The 19,118-nt window shown below is 39.8% G+C and overlaps 1 protein-coding gene across 4 annotated transcripts in view; it reads right to left on the bottom strand.

Moving 5' to 3' along the window:
* The window catches only part of mdga1 (MAM domain containing glycosylphosphatidylinositol anchor 1), a 238,769-nt gene that overhangs the window by 8,393 nt on the left and 211,258 nt on the right, over positions 1-19,118 (bottom strand). For all 4 annotated transcript variants that reach the window (XM_072677420.1, XM_072677419.1, XM_072677416.1 and 1 more), the window contains one exon: positions 9,965-10,070. In XM_072677420.1, coding sequence (XP_072533521.1) covers positions 9,965-10,070 — 106 coding nt within the window. The remainder of the gene's footprint in view (positions 1-9,964; positions 10,071-19,118) is intronic.

Genomic DNA, 19,118 nt, shown 5'->3' on the forward strand with positions numbered 1-19,118 from the left:
ACTTCCCATAAAGCTCATAGCTCGCCATGACACACAAGAAAAATGAAGTACAAACTAAACAATGTTTGTGTTGTTATTTAACAGCCATAATTCATCCATGTCTCTGTAAACATACACACACACATTTTACTATACAAGTTAGGGATTACGAAGAACCTTAGCACACACTCTCTTTCTACATCTCTCTCTCTCTCTTTCTCTGCACATACCAAAATGCACACAGAGCAGATTATGCATGCAAGCTGCCAACAGAGTGGGTTTAATAAATAAAGAGTAGCTTTATATTTAAAGGATCAATACAATTTATATCAAGGGGGTTTTTGGGTCTGGCAGTAAATCAATAGCTTTCTAATAAAGCTTCTTATTCTTCCGTTTCAATAAAGTACAACTCAAGTGTCTGCGGTTTCTGTCCTAACATTTCAAGGACCTTTGAAGGAGGTGGGAACTTTAGAGAGTCAGAGTTTGAGCTGTGTGTGTGTGTGTGTGTGTAATGCCTCAGATAAGTTCAAGTGTACTTATGTGCTAGTGCTGCAACAATACATAAACGCATGCACGTTTTTGTTTATATTTGTTATAACGGTTATCAATGAGAAAACACCTCTTCAGTAAAGGGGCCGGCATGCACACATTTTGTCATGACACTGCTCCTTACATTGGCCACCAGATGCAGTACACTGTCTGCATTTTTTTAAGGTTTTATTTTGCTAACAGCGACATTATGCTGAAGTGTGCTGAAAGAAATTAGGCATGACAACAATTCAGATTTTATCTGGTCATCTAAACAGAGTCAAATGACTCAAATGTCCAAAATCCATCATTTTACTTGGATGGTCCACTGTAGATGCCTCATAGATGCTCATCTGATATTTAACTAACTGAATATGTATGAAATGTAGCTGAATTCTAACCCCAACCCATTCCAAAGTAAATAAACAAATAAATCTCACATATATTCATTGTACATAGAGCATTTTAACAACATTCCACATTCATACTTATTGCATTGATCTCCAGATCAAATTGCACATTATCTTGTATATAATCATATTTGCACTTACATCTCTTATATCGCACACCAGCTGCTCAGTTCTTCCATATTTCCTTGTATATAAAACTTCCTACGAAGTTAGTGGTTTCTGAGATTCTACCAACCTTTGCTTCGTCCTATTATCCAGCCCTTTTAGACATCAGTCAAATCGAGTCTTTTGGCCATGACGATTGTTTTGCACTCTGCTACAACTGACTGGTGTGCTCGCTTGATAATTTTTACATGCAGCAAACCTTGTCAGGTGGCGTCTGTGACCTCCCGGGCAGAGTTCATTTCAAACCCGGGGTGGTCATAGTTCTGATATGACTTTAACAGTGGGCGATGGGTGGTAGCATCAACGGTCAAGGTAAAGAAGACACATCAGACCTGTAGTACTGCTGAACTACAGCAAGTTAACATGCCAGACTGGGTTCAAAGCTGAAGAACCAACTCTGCACAAAGCCTCTATGTGGTGAGCCTTGGACCTGCATGCTGCTGCATCCTCCAGTCATCCTTCATCTCACAGAGAACATTTGAAGACTAGGGTCTGCACCACATGTACAATAAAGACTACTAATCTGCTGCTACATCATACAATCATAATCAGCTCTGAAGTATATTCAGACAGACACACTGGCATAACCCTAGCGTGACACGGCTGCCTTAAACTATTCTGACCAATGCTGTCAGTTTTCATCCATTAAGACACCCATAGCAACAATACCTGAACGAATGAGGCTGAACATGATGATCACAGCAATGCAAAGAACAAATTATGTATTGTGCTGAACAGAGCTGGACGACTAAGCATAGAGCAGAGCAGAGAGGAAAACATGTTTTTAACCAATAAAAAAAAAAGGGGATAAGATAAAGGAGAAGAGAAGACGAGAGAAAAGTAGAGCAAAGAGGAGAAAAGACCAGAGAGGAGAAAATTAGAAAAAAGAAAAAAGTGAAATAAAGAGAATAAAAGAAGACCTTAGAAAACAAATCAGAGAAGAGACAGGGAGAAGTGAAAAAGAAAATGAGAAACAGAGAAGACAACAACAGAGGGGCAAATAAGAGTAGAGAGGAGAAAAGATGAGCAGAGAAGAGAAAGAAAGAGCAGAACAAAGAGCAGAGAAGAGAAAAGAAGATCAGAATAAAGAGCAGAGAGGAGAAAAGAAGAGCAGAGAAGAGAAAAGAAGATCAGAATAAAGAGCAGAGAGGAGAAAAGAAGAGCAGAGAGGAGAAAAGAAGAGCAGAATAAAGAGCAGAGAGGAGAAAAGAAGAGCAGAGAAGAGAAAAGAAGATCAGAATAAAGAGCAGAGAGGAGAAAAGAAGAGCAGAGAGGAGAAAAGAAGAGCAGAATAAAGAGCAGAGAGGAGAAAAGAGCAGAGAGGAGAAAAGAAGAGCAGAGAGGAGAAAAGAAGAGCAGAATAAAGAGCAGAGAGGAGAAAAGAAGAGCAGAGAGGAGAAAAGAAGAGCAGAATAAAGAGCAGAGATGGAGAAACAAAAAAGAGAAAGGGAAAGAAAATAGCATTAGAGAGAGTAGAAGAGAAAAGAATAAAGAAAGTGAAGAAAGGGGAAGAGAATACTAGAGAGTAGAAAAGAAGAAGAATCAATTAGAAGAGAAGAAAAAGAAAGTGGGGAAGAAACAGATAAAATGACAGAGGTGAGAAGAGGAGAGGTGAGGTGAATGAGGAGAGAAAGTGAAAGGAGAAGAAAAAAAGGGATTAGAGGAGAAATGAGGACAGAAAGGCAGAAGAAGCAGCAGGTGATCTGTCTTCTGACTATTATAAATGTGCAAACTCAGTCTATATCCTGATAAAGAACATTGTACAGCCTCATGGGACAGAGACACACACACACACCCTGCACTCTCTCTGTCCATTCACACTGTCCTGCACATCCAGATGCTCAGGGTTGAAAGGGAGAGCACTCTATGACTGAGTCAACCTTCACAATGATTGATTTTAATGGTTAATCCGACCTCTTTGTTTCTCTCCTCTGCAGAGAACCGTCTTTCTATGTTTTTCTCAGTGAGGGCTCCAACCCTCGCTGCTATCCAGCACCTGCATAGGTCAGGCCATGTGGGTGGTGTGACCAGGTATCAGTGTGTGGGCTGTACTAACCTCAGCACAGGTGATGTAACACCATCCTTCATCCTGACACAGCTGAAGTGCTAGAACAAAAACTATGCATTCAAGCATCGAGTGATGTTGCATCCTTTTATAACACAAAAGTTCCGGTTAATCAGATAGGAAATTAAGATTATGAGGAACTTTGAGAGGTTTATGTTTATCTTTGCTAAATAATGGACAAAAATACTGTAAAAACATATATGTCTTTTCACTATTTCGTTTACCTTTCTGTGATGCTGATGAAGCAGCTGCATCAGCTTTTAAGCAAACCGCTTTCAGATCATTAATGGATTACTTGCACAATGTAATATGATGTAGTAAGGTCATGCTACGGCTCTCAGAATGGCTTTTGATACGGTACATAATGGCATTTTCGGTATTAATCAAATATTTTAAGCTTCAGTAAGACCATTAGAATGTGTCTTACCAGTGAATCTCAAAGGAGTAGCATGCTCTCAAGCCCTTATGCTATTGCTTGTGGAGTCTCAGCTGTTTCAGGGGTATTTTCCTATGGCCTTTTTTTTATATTCCACTATTGCCTGCCAGTTGCTGTCAATGCATCTGTAGTTCTCTCTCCATCTCTCTCTTTCTCTCTCTATCTATCCATCCATCTACCTACCCCCTCCCCTCTCTCTCTTTCTCTCTCGATCTATCTAGACTAATAGATATGCTCTTAATTACTCTTATTTTAAATTGACTTCCATTCAAAGTTAAGAACATTTTTGACCTCTACTGTAAAGTCACCATTTTGGAGATACATGTTAGGACATCCAACACCACCATCATGCAGAACTGACCTATTTCCACTTTGTTTCTAATTAGACTGATTAAACATAAGCATGTTTTAACAGAGTGGATTGTTCGGAATCCTGATAGCAACTTAATATATCCCTGTATCCAAACCATAATCATCAGGGTGTGTGTGTGTGTGTGTGTGTGTGTGTGTGTATCAACAGCATTGACTATGGATTTTAAACTAAATATTTCAATCTGCAATCACCAGCAATAGTTACTAGTGCTAAATCGCTTCAATCCCCTTTTCTTTTATATGGCTGTTTAAATTATTCAGTAGTGACTTGACAATCTCACGCATCGTCCCTCTGGCACCCACTTTTTTTTTTTTTTTTTAGTTTTTGCATTTCTCAGATGAGGTGCTTCTGGGAGTAAGGGGTATCATAAATATTTGATGAGCTTGGCTTAGATTTCCATCTCTGATTGGTTTGCGGCCATCAACTTTACAACAGGCAGTGAATCAGAACTCATTTGGTAAAAGGTGCATTTGGCCAATAACCCCAATTCATAATCTAAAGATTAACGGATCCCCATATCCTTATAATGGATAACACTTAGATGTTTATGTTAAACTGTAACATTAATATAATATCAAGGTGTGGCATTTTTTGGCCCACATTGGGAGCTACATTTGAAGAGTTTTCACCATTTCTGTTTGAAATGGCTGAAATGTAATTAATATCTTAGTTTATTACAAAGAAAAAGAAATTCATAAAATTAACTATTTAGAGGAAACATACTTTCCTTTAGAATTTTTAAACAGAACCACATGTGTAAAAATGATAAGCATGAAGACATTTTACACATTTTAGAATCTAAAATGTCAACACGAGACTGGCAGTCTGCAGCAACTAACAAAGTACAACAAATAAATTAAAAACATTAAATTTATTAACATTAACATTTAAAATTAAAACACAATATGTTATAAAAACTTTTTTTATTTGTATGTGTCACAAATATTACTAAAACATTAACAACTTAAAGTGAATGCTGATGTCAAAATTTTTAGGGAAAGTAATAAAATACATAGTTAATTTGACTTTTTTTAAAGGAGACTGAGTTATGACCCAAATTCTGTCTCTGAGATATTAAAATCACAACAAAAACCTGTTATGAGTTTTTGCGGACTGCCAACCAATGTCCTGCAGTTTGTAAGGAGCACAGGCAGAGATCTTGGCCACTGACAGAGTGAAGAAAGCAGCATGCTATCTAAGTGCTAAATTATTCTAAGATTTATTTGGCACTACTTGTGACTGTTTCAGCAAATTTAAGAAACTGTGAGCACTGTGCTATCAAATCAGTGGAGCTCTAGCTGGGAGAATAGGCGGCCTGAGCACTCAAAATTGCACAGGTTTTCTAAATTTCTATGGATTAGTTGGGATTGAACAACAAAAACGTGTTATAGAAAATATAATCCTATAAAACCTTATCCACAAAATCAAAGGTAAAACATGAAGAATAAAAAAAGATTTCCAATAAAGTTTGGGGCTAGTGACAAATAAAAGCTTGGTATATCTACTTATATTGAAAAGGTACAGGAGATCCTCTCATGTTGAAAACTTCGGTGCTTGCATGGCAAGCTGGATTTACTGCTCGTCTCTGGGGCAAATCTTAACTGAGGTTACACTTTACGGTTATGCTCTCAGCTGCTGCACAGCTCAACTAGCAGCTGCATTAAACATGCACTCTCTATTCCATTATTGTTATGTCTGAGCATGCTGTGGTGAATTAAAAGGATTTGCTCTGTGTCAAACTCTTTTGAGGAAAGACATTTATTCAAAAGTTTGGGCACTCTTCCAGCAAATAAGCTGTTCTTTCTGAGATATTACTTACTCAGTACTGAGGAAACCATAACCTGACAATGCTCGGCTGTCTTCTTATGGCTTACCCCTGCCTTGTGAGCACTGTTAACTTTCATTTTCAGATTTTCAGACAGTTGCTTAGAGGAGCCCATGGTTAATGAATATTAGTACGGTTTGTAATATTAGTAAAGTTTGAAGAGTCAGTTAGTGTATAAGGCTTGAACTTTGGATTAAACAAACCATTTATAAATACAGCTGGTGGCTTGCCTCAGTCCGGATACAATGTCAAAAGCTTTTTGTTAATGAATGGATGAAAGAATTTCATCCGCGTTTTATGTTTGATTAGTCACAGAGACTGTGTCAGTGACTGTGTCACTACTTTTGTGACTATGAAGTCATGCTAGCATTACTTCCACAGGATAGGTGTGTTCAAAGCTGAAAAGCTATCCTGTATACAGTTTCTTGCAATTTTCAGCTAGTTTACCTTTTTAACACTTATTTATAGACAGAGCTTTTTTGCCCCTTAGGTTTCTCTGAGCCTGAAATTACCATATCTCTGCATGATTATACCTCAGGTAACTCTGGTCAGGCTACAGCATAGCACTGAATCTAAAATATCAGCAGAATAAATTAGGCTAACACAAGCTTGTTTCACAGAAGCAAATAGAGGGGTTACGCAACACAGATGCATCACATTCATAGCAAAGTCTACAGTTAGGAACAGGTTTAGGGTACAGGTGTCAAGTAACAAAGTATAAATAAAAAAGTAAAAAAAATAAAAATAAAAGAAATCCCTGTCCAAGGAAAAAATCACGCCATACGGAAAGTGTGCATTTGATTGTGGTTGGATGAGAAGTATAAAGTTACACCATTCTGACACCCTATTGGTTTGTAAGTGATCCATCGCACACTGCAGATGTATGTAGCCTAGTATGGGGATGTCTGTAGTAGAGACTCAAGAAAACTCGAGTGAAATGTTCCAAATAAGCCCCACATTTACATTCCAATAAAGCTTATTGATCACATGCCTCTGAAGTTGGACTTTTTGACCATTACTTACAATACCTTAGAACTTATACTTATACTTAGAACTATACTATACTACCTAATACTTATACTAACCAATACTTACAGGCAACTACTCATCATATTTTCTCTCCATGAATCATGTGTTAATGCTCAGTAGTGCACACAGATGCCTAGTGAATCCCAACATTTTAATAGAACATTATAGTCACTATGGCTTTTAGAAAAATGTTTTCTAAAAGAGGCAGGGTAGTGCAATACAAGCCCCTGTGGCGCAGCCTAAGCTTTTGGCCTTTGTTTTCCTTACATTACTTTTACTTTTCTAGTAGTTTTGAAACCAGTACTTTTACACTTTTACTTGAATAAAAAGCTTAAGTTGATACTTCAATTTATTTTTTAAACCCTAGTCTCTCCACTTCTACCTGAGGAATGAATGTAAAAACGTTTGACACCTTTGGTTCACCTAAGCATGTTTGACTTTCCAGGAAACAGACTTAATCTATCAGAATGTGTTGAGAACTACTGAATAAAACTCGTAGTAATAATAATAATCATAATAATACGATGATGACTAAATAGATAAATAAAATAAAATAAAAAAATAAAAAATAAATAAACACCTGATTGTAAAGTTTACTAAAGTCAACACCTATGCCAATACAAGTCATGTCCTAAAATTGTCCTCTAGCAATTCTGAATACTTCTTAAAAATATGTTGTTCATCACACCAAGATGTAAGAAATTTGGCAGATGGCTTCTTTTGAGACCTCCCATTTATCACAAACAGGAGATGTTCTAATGACTTTGACCATCATTTGTGTTTAACTGGCTCATTTTTGTTCTACTAAAGTGCCCGCTGGGTTCCGGCTGATTGCGGCTTGGGATTTATGACAGTCTATTGAAATCAACATGTTTATCAATTCCAAACAATAACTATGATAGCTGATTGTCTTGGTGGGCATGTTGAATAAATGAGATAATGCTGTTAGGGGGCGTGGCAGGAGAAATCCTCCCTTCAAATTGTCTGCGGAAATTGAGATGATCTACACTTTTCCTGTATAACATCAAAATGGCAAATGTCCGGTGGAATATAAAATATATTTATATACATTAGTGGCTGCACAAGCTGTGTGGCCCTTTCTCCTGAATAAAAAAAAGAAGTTTTCTCTATGACATATGAGCGTGATGGATGAGGATGGCAGTCTGGCCAGCTGCCTGCTCTCTCAGCGTTCTGGCGAGGGCCTTTTTCCTGTCGCTGAGCCTGTTTTCATAGCCGTCCTGAGCCAAGCCTGGCGCTCAGGAGGAGTGGCTCTGCTGTGGCGCGGGGTCTTCCCTAGGGCGAGCAGGCGGTGCAGAGCTGCCAGCACAGTCCCAGGGCCCAGCGGCTCTGGCTGAGTTTACAGCTGCCTCTGCAGCCTCAGCGCAGAAGGGGCTTCTCCCTCTTACTGGCTCGGCTGGCACTTAATCACCACCACCGATTCTCTACCCATCACACTGCTTAGCTTGATTTAGCAAAATGAAAAGACTGCTGCTTCACCGTTTTACTTTTATAGTGCTCTAGTTATGGTCGCGTCAAGCCTCTCTATCTCTCGCTCTTGTTCCCTCTTTTGTGTAGTCTCTCTTGCTGGAGAGAAAAATATCTATAGCACCAAAAGGATTCCACTACTGAGTAGTGGAAGTATTTTCCAGATAATTAAGAACCACTTATTTTTTTAAAGTGTGTATTATGTGTATAATGTGTAAAGAAAGTACAAATGTCAACAGAATCCAGGTTTAATGATAGCTGCCGCTACAGTTTTCAGCTACGCAGGAATTTTTTTTTGTCCATTTTTAACACTAATATTTTATATTTTAAGGCTACCTAAACAGGGACTTATAACAAACATAGACACTGAAAAAACATTTAAAAAATACTTTAGTATTTATGAACAGTTAGTCAGTATCAACAAGACAACACTGTTTTGTTCACTCTCAAGGTAATAAAGGGCATTAAAGCCTGTATTAATTTTAGTTTAATACACTATAATGATACTCCATTTTCATTCAAATGTTTTTACTGATTAATGTTTAAGCAAAAAAATAAAAAATAAAAAATGCAAGTATTATTTTATTTAAAATAGCGTGTTCAGAGATGCTGTTAGTCAGATACAGACACAGCAAAGATTTCTGCTTAGCTAGGCAACAGATGATCTGAAAGTAAGCTGTGAAGATGTTAATCTGAATCTTTTAACTGTGGTCCTGAATGCATGAATCTTTACTCTTTTTTGGCCCTACTTTCAGCCTCTTCAGCTACACTAACCAGACAAGTGAGGATGCTTTTATACTCATGCCATGAGAAATTTAGCAGGAAAAAGCCAACTGAACTTGTATTTGGTTGCATTTTCCTTTGTACAGATGCAGATTCTAGCTCTTTAATGAATCTTACTTTAGTATTTTGAAGAAACTGTAAGGTTTGTATAACTGCAGCTGAGACAAGTGCATTGTACTTATAATAGTTACTGTAATTATACACTGTAATTACAGTAACTATTGCAGTCAATTTTAAGACAGTTTAATGTACATTTCCCCTTCGGTCCTGAAGTGACTGCTCAATGTGGATTATTCTATCCTGTAGTTTTGAGATCATATTAAAGAAGTAAGACTTACCTTTAAAATGAAATCTTATTTTTTTGCCCCTATTATTTGCAATTTGTCCAGTTTTAGAGATACATTCTTTAGTTTTAATTATGTTGGGTTCAAAAGGGTCAAGTACATTATTTAATGCTTCTTTTGTAAATGTTCAAATTTGTAGCTTGTACCATGTCATCATGTCAATTTGGGGAAATTGTGTTAATCTGCCTCCCTGCTGAGAGATCGATCACATACTCTTAAAAATAACGATACTACAAAAGGTTCTTTAACTGATGCCATAGAATAACCAACTTTTGTTACACAAATGAGACGTGTGTGTGTGAAGAATCTTTTAAAGATTTTAAAAGTGGATGCAGAGGTTCTTCACCAATTTATTTAGGTTCTTAACACTCCAATCCCTTGGTTAAAAAAATGGTTCTTCCATGGCATTACTCAAAGAATCGCATGAAGCATCTTCTGCAGGGTAAGTCATGGAAGAAGCATAACTGTAGCTGTCTGTCAAAACTGTGATATTCCCATCTTTGGCTTGCAGAGACGGTGTGAGCTGCCCTCCCTGTACTGACCTGTTTCAGGCAGGTTCTCTTGCGTACACTTCCCTTTGGTAACAGAGACGTCGTCGATGGCGATGTCCCCCTCAAAGCCGTCTCCGCGGATGCCCTCAAACACCACCTGAAAATGAAACACTGCCTTCAGAAGGGCACTTATTTCGGTCTCATTCATTCAGTCACCTATCACACATCTAGGGGGGCTGCGATTTAGAAAACCCAACACCTGAGCAAACTAGTTTCCCCATACATTTTGAAGTACATGTCTGTACACTGAAAGCAACCTTCAGCGTACGTGTCCGAGATCCACAACGATTAAGAGACCAAAGGCAGAATGGTTTTGGACATAAACATTTTAATCAGAAAAGGGAACATACACAGATGAAGGGTGCCCAAACATTTGCATGGAACTGTATGTGAATAATTATAAAATAAAAATAAAAAATAAAAAAAACCCTAGTGTAACCAAACTTAAAATGTGTACCCAAATAACGGACAGTATCGGCCCCAGATTTTGAGAGTTAACTCCTCCGCAATGGACACTTCCAGCTATGCTGGGAATGGCTGAAAGGTTTTCATTAGCGCTGGGTCTTCCTCTGCATGTAGGCGTTTCATCGTGTCTTTCTCCTTGAGCAAACTTCTCTTTTACCTCTTCAATGCTACGGTGCAGCGGGCCGAACACTGACAGCACCGCCGCTTTTCTGCACAAGCCACACGCCCCTGCCTTTGACTGACAGCTTAATTACATTAGGTCTGAAGCTCCCTGCACAAACCTTATCACACGAGCGGCCCTAACTCTATCCTACAGTAACACATGGCATTACTCACAACCCCCACACATCCTCCCCAACACAAGCTCAAATAAAGAACTAATGCCTCTGCAAAGCAAACAAATCGATGAAAAGAAAGAACAGACCCATCCCGTACACGTCCAATTCAGCCAGGATGCCTCATCAGTGGAGCTGTAGTTCATTTTCTATTTACAGATTCAAAAACCTACGGGACTCTGTGATATTGCTTGGGAAGTATGTGTCAAGTAGGCGGTGAGCTTGGTTGGGGCTTATTCTGCGCTGGGAATCTTCTCAAATAACTCGATTTTCAGCCTAATTTCTACCTGCTCTTGTGTTTCATTACAGCAGGAGCACACTTAGCTTTTATTACACTCCAACACACCACTTCTATATGACAACCTATTTATTTATTTATTTATTTATTTAGGGGCAGACTATACATGGTATAGCAAGAGAGAAAGAGAAAAGCGATACAAAGGAGAGAGAGCTAGAGAGAGTGAGTGAGTTAGGGATATAAAGAGGCAGAAAGGAAAAGAGAGAGAGAGAGAGAGAGAGAGAGGAAACAGTAAAGAGACGCAGTGAGAGTAACTGAATGAGAGGAGAGGCAGAAAGGCAGAGAAAGACAGAGATAGAGAGAGAGTGAGGGTGATGGGGAGATAGATAAAGATAAAGAAAGCAAGATAAAGGGGAGAGAAAGAGAAGCATAAAGAAAGAGAGCAATAAAATGAATAGACTCATAAAAAAGGCAGAAAGACAGAGAGCGAGGAATGGAGAAAGAGATATTTATAGAGGCAGAGAGAGTAAGAGTAGATGTAAAGAGAGGCAGAAAGAAAGAGAGCACATGAGAGGGAGTAAGGGGGTGAGTAAGAGAGATATAAAGAGGCAGGAAGGAAGAGAAAGACAGAGTGTGTGCGAGAGCTACATAGATATATAGCGAGCCGGAGAGAGAGGAAGTGAAGGAGAGTGTGAGAGGTGGGCTATATTTATGAGGTATTTGTATTCATAAGAATAAGGGAAGTGTGCGTCTCTTTGAGGGGTTTGGCCTTGTCTTGTTAAGGGCTCTTCGCAGGAGATAGAAGAAACAGACAAGGCCAAGGTCAAGCCTTCTGACCTCCGCTGACCGCAGAGCAAGCGTTGCTGCAAAAACACTTTTGACCTCTGAGCTCTGCAAGCCAATCCAATTATACACACAGAGCATACGCACACACACACACACACACACACACACACACACAAACACACACACACACACACAAAGCTGGCACATTTCTCTGGCCCTTAGCCTAATCCCTACCTACATCTCTTTGAGTGAGAAGGGATGTTCTGAATAACTAAATGAGAGGAGAGAAAGTGAGTGTGTGAGTGTGTGAGCGAGCGAGTGAGTGAGTGAGTGAAATGAGAGAAGAAGACTGGAATACAGGAGTGTATGCGTGTATGTGTGTGTGTCATGGTGTCAGAGGTTGATAATAAACCGCACTGCTCGTTTGCAGGGAGGTGGGCTAATTTGATTTGGCTGAGGGGTGCTAGCATGTCCGTGAGTGCTACTCTAAGCTAAGCTCTCTCACCCCGCTAATTGGCCACCGAGCCACGTAGGAGACAGAGAGACAGTGGGGAAAAAAAAAAAAAACATCACGGCAATGTCAAACACTGCTGCGTAATGACACTCGCTTGGACGGAAATACACTCACGCAGTAGATACAAGCACCGGCGGCCTTTTCGTTTGACTCTGAACACACACACGAACACACACACAGCAGGGCTAATTAGACTAGAGGGCAAATGGAATTACCGAAGGAACACAAACTAGGCCTACTTTCACTCAATCAACTGCTGGCGACATGAGCTTGTCTGCTTTTGTTATAAGTCTTTAAATGACAGCGGTCAATCTTTAAGTATAACCGTTATGAACACTGCTCAACACTGACCGCTAATAACACCAGCACCTTCTAAAACCATTTTCTACCCTACTAGAAGAAATAACTAGCCAACAACATAACAAATAAAAAGTCTTTGAAGTAATTAGACAGTATTTATAAAACAGTATATACTTGGAAACCTAATTTGCTCTGCATAATGCCAGCAGTTCAAACCAGGTGCTGCATGCCCTAAGTGGCTGGAGGAATATATATATATATATATATATATATATAAACAAAAAAAAGTTATTGAAGTTATGAACATCATTTCATTTTGGGAGAATTACTACGCCCCCAACTTCTTCGCCCCTTCTATAGTTCAACTCTACACCCACCTACACCCTGTCTCCTCCCTTTCTTACAACATTCACATAAACTGAGGGGTCCGGCTTCATGTGCAGGTGTGTTCCATCTCAGGGTGCGGTCTGCACTAGCAAAATTAAAATTTTCTTAGTTTATTTAATTTACGTCATATGTCAAAAAAGCAAAATGTTAGATGTTATTTAAAATTATTTAAACACCTAAAAGTGCAACTTCACAGATCTCTACTATAAACAGAGTCATTCACAGTGCTCAGATGCCTCCCCAAACAGCAGCCATGGGCTCCTCTAAGCAGCTGCCTAGCCCTCTGAAAACCTTGTATTCGCTTAGCTTTTTAGATTACTTTTGCATGCCTCAATAGGTACATGGACAGCTACTTAGCAAATTAAATTGACTGTACATTTGATTCTCATTGTGTATCAGCAGGTTCTAGTCTGACCTAATGTGACCACAAGGTTCTTGCTTTTGTTACATTGTACACATTTGGTCTATTCAGTTTTGATTTCACACTGCAGTTTAGCTTTGCTAGGTCCTGTAGTCGTCATCATTACCTGTATGGGCTAGGTCTCCCTATCCTTGACGTGCAGAAATCGGTAGCATGACCTGTGGTGCCCATAGTGCTGCATCACGCATGTGCATGTGATGGGGAGTTGGATTTCATTACTACACCGGTTCTTTTTTTATCTTATATTGTTTAAGTGTGACAAAAGCTGGCCCGTAATTGGTCAGAAAGTCTGAACCATCCAAAAAGAAACTATTTTTGGTCCCTGGACGTGGCCTGCGGCACCTTTCACACCTGCGACTTTGGTTTAGACCAAACTGAAAAGTCTGAAGGTCCAGACCACACTAGGTGTGAAAGCACCCTTTAGAAAAAACTTTCCCTTTATGAAATAATAAGCATGCAGTCACCAAATGCATTAATTGCTGCTTCAAGTAAAAGTGAGTTCTACGAGTTAACTACTGTCAGCAGGCCGTCAAGCACGAGGTCGCACTAGACATAAACACAATCACACGGTCGTTAAGCGGACGGGCGCATAAGCCGCCACTAACAAACAGCTTGGCCACGGCTGTAATTGGAGGGCGAGTGTTGACTCTTTGGTCATTCCGTGGACGTTTTTGTACTCTCTCACTTTCTCCTGGTTAGCGCATGCAAATCCTTTCGTCTACCAGGCAGAGTGCAGACTGCATTAGCGGCTTTGACCTCATTACCGGGAAGGAGCTCATTTACTCCGCGTGTACTCCGCCTTCGTGACGGACTTGGCTGACTCCAGGCTAATGCAAGGAACCCATTATTCTTGCCGTTTGAGTGCCCTTTAGTGTATGTAAGTACATGTGTTGCCATTTTTTTATGGGGCGTGTGCGCTCACTTTTTTGTTTTTGTGTACGCGCGAAAGTGCGGCAGAGAGTAAGAGCGAGGGTAAGAGAGAAGGTGCGGGACAGAGAGAGAGAGAGAGAGAGAGAGAGAGAGAAAGAGAGAGAAGTTAATTAGTGCCTGTGGCTGCTGAAGGTTATGAAAGAGTTGTGGTAAGGCTTAAAGTCCCTTGTGTATTCCTGCCTCTGACCACAGAACGAGAGAGAGGGGGGTGAGGAGAGAGATGGGCCGTAGAAAAACAGGAAGGAAAACACTGAGATGAATGGACATGCGAGGGAGCGAGAGAGAGAGGATAATGGATGAAGAAGCAAGGTTTGGAGGACCTGAGAACAGAAAAAAAAGAAGAGAGATGGATGTACCCAAAAACAAGGTAACAAAAGGAGGAGAAGAAGGGAAGCTGAAAAAGAGCTTGAAGGTGGAGTGGAAGCGGATGGGCGCTTTGTGGAGAGAGCGTTAGGCTTTCTCTTTTTTCCTTTTTTCGTCTCCTCGCTCTCCATCTTTTCAGAAAATCATAATTAAGCTGAGCTAATTACCGGCCGTCCCTCGTTCCCAGCGCCTTCCCTCTCTTTTCTCTCTCTCTTTCGCCGAGCTCTCGCTTTTGTCATCATCTCGCCTCCCTCGACGGCGGCTCTTAAAAGTGCTGGCCTCAGTCTGTTTTCATGCTGCAGGAGGGCGATAGGAGGAGCATGACACAAATGCTTCCAAAAACTGTAGTCTTTAATACCTGTGCTGATGTACCGGGGCCCGGAGGGGCCGACTTTGATACTGCACCCTGGCGCCAGAGTACAGAATCACGGGTAAAGTGTGATCAGTGCTGTTTTTAGATGTTACGGGCCAGTGGAGAAGACAAGTCGACTCTGGGGAGTTGTCTGTCCACTCAATAAAGGATTTTTATTTTAGAAATAAATACATAAATAAATAAATACCTTGCAATATAATAGTCTCATCTACTTTTAATCAGGCAGCACTGAGTAAGCATTTAAACTACAGCCAGGTACGAAAAGGGACCTGTAAAACAGAACGACTGTGCAGCACATCCAGCCTGCCGTGCACTGGCCTCAAATGCTGCATAAATGTGCTTGCGTTTGACAGGGAGCAATTAAGCCCACACCAACGAAGGGGAAAGTGGAGTGTGGGGCTAGTTCTGGCAATGCCGTTTATTTCAATAACTTTGATAACTGGAGAGAAAGAACACCTTATAAAACTTTAATTGCAGAGCCCCCACGCCAATGCCAATGCCAATGCCAGAGCCAGTGCAGGCAGTGGAATTAGTAAATCTTAATCTTATGGATAATTATCCATTAGCCACTAAAATGATTTGGTCACTATAGGTTTTCTGACCACTCTAACACTTACTCACTGGCTACTAATGCAGACGTTATGACGTACAATGCAGTGAAAGTCTTTATTTTGTCTATATTCTGTTTTTGTACACTCAGCTGTTTCAAATCTACATACTGCCAAGCTAATAAGTATGTGGACATTGACAAATTAGAATCTATCTAAATATGCCCACGCCATAACAGTGCCTCCACCATGTTTGACAGATGGCATGGTGTTGATCTGGATTCCATACTCTTTAAAGCATTAATCGGTCTATACATAGTTTATACCTATATCATAGGCCAGTGTGTGGCGGTGGAAATAAAGTAGCAAGTACAAAGTGGGTAATAAATAAATAAATAAATAAATAGAGCAGCTAGAGACTATTAGAAAATCAGTAATTGTAATGTACACTAGACTATACCTACATAATGACAAATAATGTCTGAAAAATGAGGTGCCTAAAAAAAAGCAATACTTATAAATGTCACTGTCCATTTAATCGAAGCAAAAACGTATGTGCAAACTGCTTTAGTAAATCTGGCTCTATGAGTTCAACCCACTCCCTTTGGGGATATCCTAATTGCCTCTCATTTGCTGTTAAAACGCATCTCCATCACTGCAAACCCCCGAGATGATGCTTTGAAATGGAGAAGAGTAAGAGTATCCCAGTTCTACCGCCTCGCAAACAAGCAGATCACAAAACTACCCTAAGAGAGCATAAAGGATGGAGATATCACAATATACTGTATACGTTAATAAGAAAGAATAAGCTTTTCTCAGCATATCATGAACACTGCACACCTGTACATAAACTTCAAATTTCATTACCGCATAACATCAGCCAGAAAGCCTACAGTGTTCTTATCCTCGGTATAGTCAATTAGCCAAGGCATGTTCGGCGTTCAAACTTTCCTTCTCCAGTTTAGTGCTGGAGGTACTAAGGCTAATGCTGCCAACCCCAGAAGTCAATAGTCACCTGAACATATTCTGCAAATACATACCCAAAACGTCCCTTATCCTGCAGCCATGTCTTTGTTCAGGTTACACAGGCTTGTCAATGTGGTTTAGGGTACAGCATAATTTACTGTGAACTTTCCTTAGTAAAAAGTATGGTTCATATTTACAGCTCACAGTAAGTTTGCTCACTGGGGGTCTTAGGTTTTTATGTCTTGTCTTGTTATGTCTTCATTAATTTATTTTTTTGTTCATCAGGGCCTTATTTTTTCACATCATTTATTCATTATTATATAAAACAAGCCACCAAACATAGGTGACATTTTTTGTGACACTAACGAATCTGCAAGATACTAATATCAGCTAACATTACATCACTTTATTATCATTATTATCAGCTAGTCCCTATTTTATAATATATGCAGAAGTGGTTGGATGTTCATCATGGACATAAATGTCATAGCAATATTGGGCTTTCTTTGAATTGAGTGAAATCGCAATACAGAACACTGTACCATTTGTTAAACGTGGTGGTGGTAGCATCATGTGTCAAGTTGGAGCGGTTTTGCTGCTGGTAGAACGGATACATTACACAAAGTGGAAATAAGGAGAATTCCACAGCATAACCTCAAACCACATGAACTAGACCTAGAACTAGCGATACTCAGGACACTATTAAGTGTTCCAGCTAGAAAACAACTCCACAAACACACATTAAAGGAGGGAATGGAATATATATAAAACAGACTAAGCTTTTGACTTTCCCAGAAGGCCTGACCTCAACTCAAATTCTCGAAAATAACTCGAAAATATGTGGACTGTGCGTAAGAGTTAGTTATGTATCAAGAAACCAAATATTTGAACTCTGGGACTGAATTCTGCCTGGAAGAGTGGCCAAATATCCAACCAGAATTCTGACACAAGCTACCAAAAAACTACGGTATTGTGATTTTGTGTTTTTTCCCTATATCTCACCCAAAAGAGCACTCGGTCAAAGCTCCTCTGATAGGACAGTTTTGCTATCGAACTTGTTCAGCTGATTGAGTGAATGTAGCAGAGTGGTATTACCAAGCCTGTTCACATGAACCTCTAAAGGCTGCCATGTACCAAGAAATAAATAAGTGAGTAAAGAAATAAATAAATAAATAAATAATGTTCCTGCGTACCACTGGAATCAGTGGTCCACGGGATGCCCAGAGCAGACTTTGCCACTGCTGCGGCGAAGAGATGCTAACACTGCTGGAGTCTGTGTTCGGTTACTGTAGCGCAGCGAGAGAGAAGCAGGGACGAGGGGAGAAGAAGCAGATGGGACGGGCAGACGGGGAGAGGGTGCTGGGCAGGCCCGGCTGCCTAACTGTTATTGTCCGGAGGAGTCTAGATCAGGCTTTTAGCATCGATTGGTGAGCAAGCTGTGGGCTGGCTGAACAAAAGGTTGGAGAAGACAGAGGCAGGAAGGGGGTCGCTACTTCTGTTATCTTTGTATCTTACAGGGGGAAAAAAAAACATGGTGTTCTTAGTGGACCAAGAGGAAAGAATAATAAATTCTGGTTGTTCAAAACACCAGCTAAATACAAAACATAAAGGTGGACTATAGAATACTCCTGTTACATCCAGTCCACACTTGGACTTGGACTGCAATGACAACCATGCAATTGACCACCCCTGATCCTTAATTATGAGAAGAGTAACTACTGTGAATTTATAATAATATGATAAATTACAAAGCTTATTTTTTACATTTGATTCGTGCATTAACTTGATTTTCTGCTGGCATAATTAAACACATTTTCCCCCTTTTTATTGTCTATAAAATCTGTCTTCTCTTCTACTTACAAACCTAATACCTTAGGCCCTGTTTCAGCATGTCAAAAGGTGTGAAGAAAGGTTTCTCAGAGCACTGACATACAAGAACCATTTTGGTTCACTTAAGAACCTCAAATAATCTTTTAAATAACTTCCATATAATCTAACGTTTCTATATCAGTTCCAGACTTTTTCCAAAATCATATGTGCAAATCAGTAGAGACACTTCCCCTTGTTCTAGAGTGCTACCTTCCATGTCACCATGTCAAGTAATCAACTGTAGCATTTCTAATCAAGAATTGAATCTTTATACATGTAGGCTATACTCTTGTTCATTGCTTGTACATAACTTCTGTACTATTAATAAACTGCTGTGTGATCTTTAAACTGTAAAATACTTATGGACCCGGCCATATATATATGTCCAAAACAGTGTTATTTATTTATTAAAATACTTTCTGCCCAGATCTGTCCCCCAAGACAGCCCTGGTCTATTTCTTTTTTTTAAGTTTCCCCACCCCACCCCTTTTTCTCACTTTTACACCCCTCACATCATTCCCTTTTTTTTTTTGCAACCAGCAGTAAAATGTCTCTCCATCTTAACAACTGTCCAGCCGTGCAGAGCGACTCAGCAGAAACACGGTTCCAAGGGAGAGCTATAGAGCACGACTCAGCGCTTCCACAATCAT

Source organism: Salminus brasiliensis, chromosome 4 (genome assembly GCF_030463535.1).
Source record: "Salminus brasiliensis chromosome 4, fSalBra1.hap2, whole genome shotgun sequence".
NCBI lineage: Eukaryota > Metazoa > Chordata > Actinopteri > Characiformes > Bryconidae > Salminus > Salminus brasiliensis.